We start from the raw sequence: 10457 nt of genomic DNA on the forward strand, positions 1-10457 counted from the left end.
AGAAAGAAAATAAATGAAAAATTTACATTTATTTATAAATTGACATGTAATAATTTTCCATCTTCCTTTTAGCAGAGTCATCTCGAGGTCTCAAACAAGTACTCTGAGTCAATATGACTCTAGCGTAGCCGAAGAAGACCGTTTGCCCCCAAACATTCTACAATTGCATTTTACACTTTTGATTCCTTCACTCTAAGCCAAGAACAGAGAAAGAAAGAGAGAGAGCTTCTATTTTGAATCCAAAATGAAATAAACAAAAACAAAAGGGCAACCAATTAAGCAAAGTGGACCATGGGGAAAATAGGCAAGAGGGGTCGAGGTGGATTTTAATGGGGGCGGAGGCGTAGTAATGGTGGGGGATGTGAAAGAAAGAAACACCCAACAAGCATTCAATGCAGACATGTTTGTATTGACTGGCATAGTAAATGGGAATTGATGGGATTTTCAAAAACCCTTTTCTTCTTTTTTTTTTTTTTTTTTTTTTTTTTTTCATTTCATCTCTCTCTTTTGTTTTTGCTCTGCATTTACTTCCATATGAGAGAATGTATGAACAAAGTGGGGGAGTAGTTGGTGGAGTTGTTGGATGCTGTTCTCTGCTCTTATGTTTCGTCCTATGCCTTAATCCAACAATGTTCTTTTGTTTTTATATTCCTTCTCTCCCATTCTCTTGTCAACTTCCTTTTTTGTTTGATGGTTTTTGTTCTTCTTACTATAAGCTTTCTGGGCTTCTCTCTGGATATTGTAGTGGTATCTATCAAAGCTTTGTGAAAATGGGTATCTGGGATTCTCTGTAATCTTTGGGATTCTCAGTTCAAAAAAGCAAAAGTCATTTGATTGAGATGACTTTGAATCTGGGTTTTGCATCTTTTTTGTTTTAGATTTCTTATTTTTTTGAATTTTTGAATGAGTTGTTGATGGAGCTGAAAATTTGAAATAAAACCATCTTCAGTTACGGGCCCTTGAAGAAGAAAGGGGTTCTCTTCTGATCGCATTAAAGGTAATGTCGCTTAGTCTGATGACCCTTTCCCTTTTGTTGTTCTTTGACATCTTTTTCCTTTATTTATACCTTCTCTTTAAGACCCACTGATTTTGATCTTGTAAAAGTTTGCCAGCTCTGAATGGAGGGAATTAATTGTTGTTGCTGTTTGATTGAACTGTTGTAGGTGATAAAGTAAAGGCTTCTCTGCAATGCACCAAAAGTTAGCAATGTGACCTGATGGGAATTCAATTGAAAAACCAAAAGAGAAAGAAAAGAGAAGCAACTGATTCCTCCACTTTCTTTTTCTCTCTTAAAATCAGAAACCCTCTTTTTGCTTTCTAGTTTGAACTTCGAAATTGGTAGCTTCTTCTGTTTAAAGCCCGAGTTTCTTGAAGTAGAGCTGTACAATTTCCTTGGCTTTGGCTTTATGTTGAAGAATTGATGCATCTTTCATTATGGAAGCCGTTGTCCCATTGCGCCGCTTTAATCATGGACAAGAAAACCAGAAGACGACATGGCTCTGGTGTAACGGAGAGGCGTAAATCCTCCATTCTCAGGCAATTGCAAGAAAACAAGCTCAGAGAGGCACTGGAAGAAGCTTCTGAAGATGGGTCTCTCGCAAAATCTAGAGACATTGACTGTGAATCGCCAAATTACGACAGGAATGTTCGACGGTCCAGATCTCTTGCTCGGCTACACGCTCAAAAGGAGTTTCTACGCGCCACCGCACTCGCCGCCGACCGGACCTATTGCACAGAGGATTTAATTCCGAATCTCTTCGATGCCTTCACCAAATTCCTCACTATGTACCCAAAATTTCAGACGTCGGAAAAAATCGATCAGTTGAGATCAGAAGAGTATGAACATCTCTCAGAGTCGTTCTCGAAGGTATGTCTTGATTACTGTGGTTTTGGTTTATTTTCTCACATTCAAACACAACAATTTTGGGAATCGTCCTCGTTTACTCTCTCTGAAATCACTGCCAATTTGAGCAACCATGCGCTATACGGCGGCGCTGAGAAGGGTACGATTGAACATGATATCAAGACTAGGATTATGGATTATCTGAACATTTCTGAGAATGAGTATGGGCTTGTTTTTACAGTCAGTAGGGGATCGGCCTTTAAGCTCTTGTCTGAGTCTTACCCTTTTCATACTAACAAGAAATTGTTAACTATGTTTGATCATGAGAGTCAATCTGTGAGTTGGATGGCTCAGAGTGCTAAACAGAGAGGTGCAAAAGTTTACAGTGCATGGTTTAAGTGGCCAACATTAAGACTCTGTTCAAGGGAGCTGAGGAAACAGATTACAAACAAGAGGAAGAGGAAGAAGGATTCTGTTGCTGGCCTTTTTGTGTTTCCTGTTCAGTCCAGAGTTACAGGGGCAAAGTATTCTTACCAATGGATGGCTCTTGCTCAGCAGAACAATTGGCATGTATTGCTTGATGCTGGCTCACTCGGTCCTAAGGACATGGATTCCTTGGGGCTTTCCCTCTTCAGGCCAGATTTTATCATCACCTCGTTTTATCGTGTTTTTGGGTCGGATCCAACTGGGTTTGGCTGTCTGTTGATTAAAAAATCCGTTATAGGGAGCTTGCAAAATCAATCTGGGCGGACTGGTACAGGAATGGTGAGGATACTCCCCATTTTTCCACAGTATATTGGTGATTCGATTGATGGTTTGGATGTCTTGGCTGGGATTGAAGATGATGCAATCAATGGTCAGGAGGATTCTGAAACTGAGAAGCATCAGGAGTCACGAATGCCTGCTTTTTCGGGTGTGTTTACGTCGAACCAGGTGAGGGATGTGTTTGAAACTGAGATAGAGCATGATAATAATAGTTCGGACAGGGATGGGGCTAGTACCATTTTTGAGGAAGCTGAGAGCATCTCAATTGGTGAGGTTATGAAGAGTCCAATCTTCAGTGAGGATGAGTCATCAGACAATTCATATTGGATTGATTTGGGTCAGAGTCCATTTGGTTCTGATAATTCTGGCCATCTTATCAAGCAAAAAACATGGTCACCCTTACCACCATCTTGGTTTTCTGGAAAGAGGAACAATAGGCAACGTTCACCAAAACCGGCATCTAGGTTCTTGAAAAGTCCGATGTGTGGTGATGATAAGCGGGTGAATTCAAGGCAGCATGAAGATTCGGTGTTGTCTTTTGATGCAGCTGTATTATCAATGTCACAGGATTTCGGCTGTGTGAAGGGGATTCCTGAAGAAGAACAATCTGGAGAACAAGACTCTTGCTGTGGAAATGTAGGAAGTTTAAAGGATTCTCATGTTGTTAGTGAGATTCAAGAGGATTCAGAAACTGGAGAAGAATCGGCTAGGTTGAGTGTTGCATCAAATGGAATTCGTCCTGCGAATGATACTTCTGAGTTTCAGGAACTGAAGCGTTCAAATTCCACAACATGTGGAGCCTTCAAAGACCTGAAGGAAAATGCTATAAGAAGGGAGACCGAGGGGGAATTCAGACTCTTGGGTAGGAGGGAAAGGAGTAGATTTTCTGAACGTGGGTTCCTTGGTTTGGAAGAGGGAGATAGAGCGATAAGCATGGGTCGCCGAGTATCATTTAGTGTAGAATATAATGAAAAAGAAAGTTTGAACGAGATGTTCGAGCTCGGTGAAGCATCTAATGCAGCCTTTGGCAATGAGGAATCAACGAGTGATGGAGAATATGTTGATGAGCAAGAATGGGGAAGGAGGGAGCCTGAAATGATTTGTCGGCATCTTGATCATATTGATATGTTGGGCCTCAACAAGACTACTCTCCGACAAAGGTATCTCATTAACTGGCTCGTCACTTCGCTGCTACAACTCCGATTACCTGGTCAAGATGACGTAGGAGTTCACCTTGTACAACTGTATGGTCCAAAGATCAAGTACGAAAGAGGTGCTGCTATTGCTTTCAATGTAAAAGAGAGCAATGGAAGAGGGCTAATACATCCGGAAGTTGTACAAAAACTGGCTGAAAATAATGGAATATCTCTTGGAGTTGGCATTCTCAGCCATGTACGGGTGGTAGACGTTCCAAAGCAGAATTCTGGACAGTATGATCTCGAAGACATGGCGTTGTGCAAACCTATGGGTAATGGCCATAACAGAAAGAAACTATTTTTCCGAGTCGAGGTTGTCACAGCATCCCTTGGGTTCCTTACCAACTTTGATGATGTTTATAAAATGTGGGCATTCATAGCCAAGTTTCTAAATCCATCATTTCTTGAAAACAATACTTTGTCTTCCGTCCCAGAGAGTTCGGAATCCTATCACCGGAGCCTGTTTTAGAGCGCGATTCTCCTGGTGGAAATTGGAAAGTTGAACTCATTTATCAGGAGATGCTGCAACGTACAGCACAGCCTGCTAAAAGTCCAACTTTTCCTGCTAAGCAGATGAGAATTAGTTCATACTGACTGAGATGACGAACACACGGTTTGTTTCAAGGAAGCATTTTTAAACAAAAGAGAGCTCAAGCTTCTTTTATCATCTGTGCATTGTCACAACTATCATTGTGGCTATCTACTGTGGAATGTGAACCGGATCTCTTCTGCTGAAACAAAAAAGACAAGAGGAAAGGTTTGGCTGACCTCTGTCACTGATTGATCTTCTTAGTTAGAATATACAAGATTGCAAGCTAGGTAAGTTGGTGCTTTTAACTTCGCCCACAGCTAATTTACAAACTTATTTGAGATTGTAAATCTTTTGTGCATTTACTTACAGATATAGAATCTCTGGTCTTTGTTTTTTCCTTGATCTTCTGTTTTGATTGTATTTCTTTGTTTAAGGATGCAAATTCGTCGTCAATAGATTTCTCTTCTATTTACATAGAAAAAACTTGGGTGCATCACTGGCTAGAGCCATGTTTTTGTAGTCCAACTACAATTTGCCACTGGCATGGAATTGGTGGCAAAAATATTGGGTACATCGGAAAACAATGCATTCTTTCCCATCTTGTCAACTGGACATGTGTACAGTATTTTTTCCGGATTTGGTTAGCTGCATTGGACATTTATTCTAAATGTCTGTTTGTTAGGAAAGTTTATGTTTTTCTAATGATTAATACTCATTATATCCTGTTGTAATACAGAACTTTTTCTATATTTCTTATGATTATTTTACAAGAGGGAGCATCCTTTATATATACACCTATGATAGTTAATTAAGGAAAACCTTATAACAGTAAAAAAAAATGTACATATGAAAAGAATAAAAGTAAATACAAATTACAGGGAATAAAATCATATGTATAAGGTAAGAGGTGATTTCCCATATTCAACACTCAAGTTGGGTAATATATGTTGATTAAGTCCAGCTTGATTTTTAAGTCTTCAAACATATTCTTAGAAAGGATCTTTGTTAGTATGTCAGCAATTTGCCTCTTGGTAGGTATGTAGTTGAGTGAGATGCTTTTGTTTTCAATTTTTTCTTTAATAAAGTGCCGATCAATGTCCACATGTTTTATGCGATCGTGATGGACTAGGTCTTTGGTGATACTGATAGTAGCTTGATTATCACAGTGTATCTCCATTGGTTCTTCTGATTTGATTTTAAGTTCAGATAGAATGCTTTTGGGCCACATTCCTTCACATATTCCTTGAGCTAGAGCTCTTAGTTCTGCTTTGACACTGCTTTTGGATACTACAGATTGTTTCTTGCTTCGCCAGGTGACTAAATTTCCCCAAACAAAGGTGCAATATCCGAAAGTTAACCTTTTGTCTATTTTTGAACTTGCCCAATCGGCATCTGGGAAGATTTCGATGTTTCTTCTCTTAGATTTCTTGAAGTATAATCCCTCTCCTGGAGTTCCTTTCAAGTATCTGAGTATTGTGTATACAGCTTGCATATTGTCTTCTGTTGGACTGTTCATAAATTGACTTACAAAGCTAACTGGAAAACAGATATCAGGTCTTATGTGAGTTAGGTAAATCAATTTTCCAACTAGCCTTTGATACTGATCTTTGTTAACTAGTTTGTGATTACTTTCTTTGATTATGTGATTGTTAGTGTCAATTGGAGTATTAGCAGGCTTGCATCCAAGCATTCCCGTTTCCTTTAACAGGTCAAAGGACATATTTTCTTTGAGAAATGCTCAAGCCTGTTTTTTAGCGGGCCACTTCCATTCCTAGGAAGTATTTAAGGTTGCCTAAGTCCTTTACTTCGAATTCCTTGGCTAAGAGAAGTTTTAGATTTCTTATTTCTACTTCATGGTCTCTAGTAAGGATAATGTCATCTACATAGACAATGATAATTGCTATTTTACTTATGGAAGAATGTTTGACGAAGAGAGTATGGTCAGATTGACATTGTGAGTACCCGTTTTCCTTTACCACTCTTGAGAATTTATCAAACCACGCCCTAGGGAATTGTTTTAGGCCATATAGGGATTTTTTTAGTTTGCATACCTTATTTATGGTTTGAGTAGATTCTACACCAGCCGGTATATCCGTATACACTTCTTCTTCTAAATCTCCATTAAGGAAGACATTCTTTATGTCTAATTGGTGAAGAATCCAATCATTATTCACAGCTAGGGAAAACAGGACACGAATAGTATTTAATTTTGCTACCGGGGCAAATGTTTCTTGATAGTCAATGCCATAGAACTGGGTGAATCCTTTGGTGATGAGTCTAGCTTTAAACCTATCTATTTCTCCATTAGCCTTGTACTTGATGGTGAAGATCCATTTGCATCTTACTGTTTTCTTTCCTGGAGGTAGGTCTATTATTTCCCATGTGTGGTTCTTTTCCAAGGCCTTTATTTCGTCTAATACAACTTGCTTCAAATTAATGTCATTGAGGGCTTCATAGACATTGTTCGAAATGTAAACTTGGGATAGTGTGGTTGTGAATGCTTTAAACATGGGAGAGAGGTTTTTGTAGGACAGGTAGTTTTGGATGGAATGCATCATACAGGTTCTTACCCCTTTCCGTTTTGCAATAGGAAGATCAATGTCTTCATTAAGTGTTTCAGCTGTGGAGTTGGAGACATGATTTTCCTGTATTTTGGTTGGGTTTTGATTGAGTACTGGCGCATGTTCAAGGGTATTCTTCCTTCTAGTATAGACTATAGGGTATTTCCTACTTTCTGGTGGGCCTTGATTGGGAATATCTATTTCATGTATATAAGGAACATATGGAGCACTCTCTTCAAAGAGATCTAGTTTTTGGGTTTCTTCGCTTTCCAAAAGTTTTCAGTTTTCTATGAGGGTGGAAGGTTCAATGGTGTGTTGCTTTTTGAAATAAGGTTACATCCATGGATGTATAGAACTTTTTTGTAGTTGGTGAGTAGCATTTGTATCCCTTTTGGCTTGGAGCATAATCGAGAAAGATGCATTTTATTGCCTTAGGATCTAACTTACTTCTATTGGGTCTATGATCTTGGACAAAGACTGTGCAACCAAATATTTTTAAAGGGACTGAGAAAATAATCTATCATGTGGAAATACTTCCTTAAGTTTTTGTAAGGGAGTTTTGAAGCCTAATATTTCGAGAGGCATTCTATTAATAAGGTAGGTGGCTGTTAGAACCGCTTCTCCCCAAAAAAAAGTGGGGGGTGTTAGCGTGACACATTAAAGCTCTAGAAACTTCTAGGAGGTGTCTGTTTTTCTCTCCGCAATTCCATTTTGCTGGGGAGTGTTAGGACATGTACTCAGGTGGGCAATACCTTTTTCGTTTAGAAATTTTTCAAGGAAGTGTTAAAAATAATCCTTAGCATTATTAGTGTGAAGAATTTGGATTTTGGTGTTAAAGAGATTGAAAATCATGGCAAACAGATTCTGGAATATGGAAGTAACTTCAGATTTTTCTTTCATTAAAAACACCCAAGTAAGTCTAGTGTGATCATTAATAAATGAAACAAACCATTTAGCTCATGTTACATTCTGAACTCTACTAGGTCCCCAAACATCACTATGCATCATATAGAAAAGGGATAAGAGGGTTTATATGCGCTTACCGGATATGAGGATCGAGCCAACTTTGCCATTTCACAAGACTCACATTGAAACACCTGAGAACTTTTATTGAAAATATCTGGAAACATTCGTTTTAAATATAGAAAATTGGGATGTCCTAAACAAATGATTATGCCATAACATTATTGTACTATCATAATTGTCTTTAGAAGCAACAAAAGTAGATGTACTAACATAATCATCTTTAGAGACAACAAAATTAGATGAACTAGATGTACTATCATAATAGTCTTTAGAAATAAAACGAGATTTGCTAAGACCTAACTCCTTGACTTAAGGCTTAAGAGCATTTAGTATGTAGAGACTCGAGGTTTCCTTAGCATTGCCAATCATCTTCCCCGAATTCAAATCCTGAAATATGCAATTATGTGAGTAGAAAGTTGCACTGCAGTTTTTCATAAACGTTAGTTTGCTTATGGAAAGAAGATTGTATTTAAGATTTGGGACATGCAACACATTTTCTAATACTAGATCTTTAGATACAAACACATTTCCAGTTCCCATTACTTTAGAATAGGTACCATCAGCAATCTTTACAGTAATTTAATTGTTACAGTGTGTGTAGTCAGTTAAAAGTGAGATGTCACCTGTCATGTGATTTGATGCACCATAGTCAATAATCCAAGTACTACCATTTTCTTTGGTTGCATTAAGGGCCCAAAGAAAGTTACCTAATTGTAGCATTGTTGCTACGTTGGTTTTTGATGTTTTTTGAGTAGGTTTCGGTTGGCCGAATAGTTTTTGTAGAAGGTCCAACTGCTCCTTAGTAAACACATTATATTTAGGGTTGACGTTACCTTTTGATGATGTACTTGCTTGGTAGGCCTTTCCATGTCTGTCTCCTATACCTTTGTTGGGCTTCCAATCTGGAGATTTTCCATAAATATCCCAATACACTTCTTTAGTGTGTCCTGGTTTTTTACAGTGTTCGCACCATGGTCTTGGTTTTCGTTTTCGATTCTCAGTTCCTGTGTAGTTCATGAGTATTTGTACGTACCTCATTACCAAGGTTTCGAGCAAGTAAGGCTGATCCTTCAGATTCTGAACTGGCAGTCACTCTTAACATTAGTTTCTTCCTGCTTTCTTCTCTTCTCACTTCTGCAAAAACTTCTCTAATGTTAGGTAATGGTTTAATAGCTAAGATTCTACCACGTATCTCATTGAGTTGTTTATTAAGGCCAAGAAGAAATTTGAACACTCGTTTCTTTTTAATTGTATTTTTGAATATAGCTTCATCTACAACGCATTCCTACTTATGGCTTTCAAATACGTCCAGTTGCTGCCAAAGTCGGGATAGTTGAGTAAAATAGTGAGTGACTTGCATATCCCCTTGCCGTAGCTCATGAATTTTACCTTCAATTTCAAATGACTCTGCAGTTTCCTGGTTAGAATAAGTTTCACGAGCTGCTTCCCAAATTTCACTTGCAGTTGAGAAGAGTAAAAAACCTTCACCAATCTCTGTCGTCATGGAGTAGATTAGCCATGACATAACCATATTATTTTCCGCTTTCCATGTCTTGTATCTTCGATCAGCTTGGTTTGGGATAGAATTTTTGCTTAATCTTCCTTTCCTTTTCCATATATGAACATCATAACTGATTGTGACCAATGTAGGTAATTCCTTCCATTTAATTTGTGATTAGTAATTGGAAGTATAGTCCTTTCAGTATTGTTAGAATTTATGGATGCCATAAAAGATTATTGATTGGCAAAATAATTAATTAAGCAGGAAATAGGAAAAAGGAAAAAAAGGATGAAAAATTGATAAAAAAAAGTTGTCCAGGCCCGCATCATGAAAGGAAAAAAAAGGATGAAAAATTGATAAAAAAAATAAATAGGAGTTCATAGTTAGCTCAGGTTTAAGGTCAAGTTACCTAGGTCATCGCTTTGAAATAGTCAGTCTTAAACACTAAACAATGTCATAAATTAAGCGTGACTTATTTCTCGGTCCGATCTTATACAATCTCATTGCGTATGATGCCTCCACTCGCATGTCTCCACATAACGATTTAGGATCATATCGTTAGTACTAAATACAAAGTGGGCCGCATCCGATAGTGTTTCCAGAATGAGGTACCAGTCTTATCCGTATACTATATACCGTTTTGGCTATCTACTCGAACTTGATCCATTCTTATGTCTCTATATAAAGTCCAAGTACTCATGTAATAGTCATGATGTTAGTTTATGAGAATTAGTTTTTATAAGTGCAATTTACATATTCAATAACAATTTTATTGAATAAACCTCAATAATTTCTTTATTGCAAATAGAATATGTTTAATTTTACAAACTGCGAGTTTTAGGACATACAACCCAACAATATAATCGTTTGAACTATGCTTAGTTTGACTTGTATCCGGTTGCCTTTAAAATCCTCTATCAAATAAAGATGAAATGAAGATGCACTAATTTGAAGTTATTTTCTACTTAGTAAGAAATTTAGAGTATAATTGTTTGTTCACTATTTACTTTTAAAATTTAGGACGATTTGAATC

At 37.7% G+C, this 10457-nt stretch overlaps 1 protein-coding gene across 1 annotated transcript; it reads left to right on the forward strand.

The window, feature by feature from the left end:
• Nucleotides 1-505: 505 nt before the first annotated feature.
• On the forward strand, nucleotides 506-5037 carry LOC120087021. Its single transcript, XM_039043862.1, has 2 exons — nucleotides 506-997; nucleotides 1164-5037. Exon 2 carries the CDS (start codon nucleotides 1421-1423, stop codon nucleotides 4271-4273), a length of 2853 nt encoding a protein of 950 aa, XP_038899790.1. The 5' UTR covers nucleotides 506-997; nucleotides 1164-1420; the 3' UTR covers nucleotides 4274-5037.
• The last annotated feature ends 5420 nt before the right edge of the window (nucleotides 5038-10457 follow it).

This window comes from Benincasa hispida, chromosome 9, assembly GCF_009727055.1.
Source record: "Benincasa hispida cultivar B227 chromosome 9, ASM972705v1, whole genome shotgun sequence".
Classification (NCBI taxonomy): domain Eukaryota; kingdom Viridiplantae; phylum Streptophyta; class Magnoliopsida; order Cucurbitales; family Cucurbitaceae; genus Benincasa; species Benincasa hispida.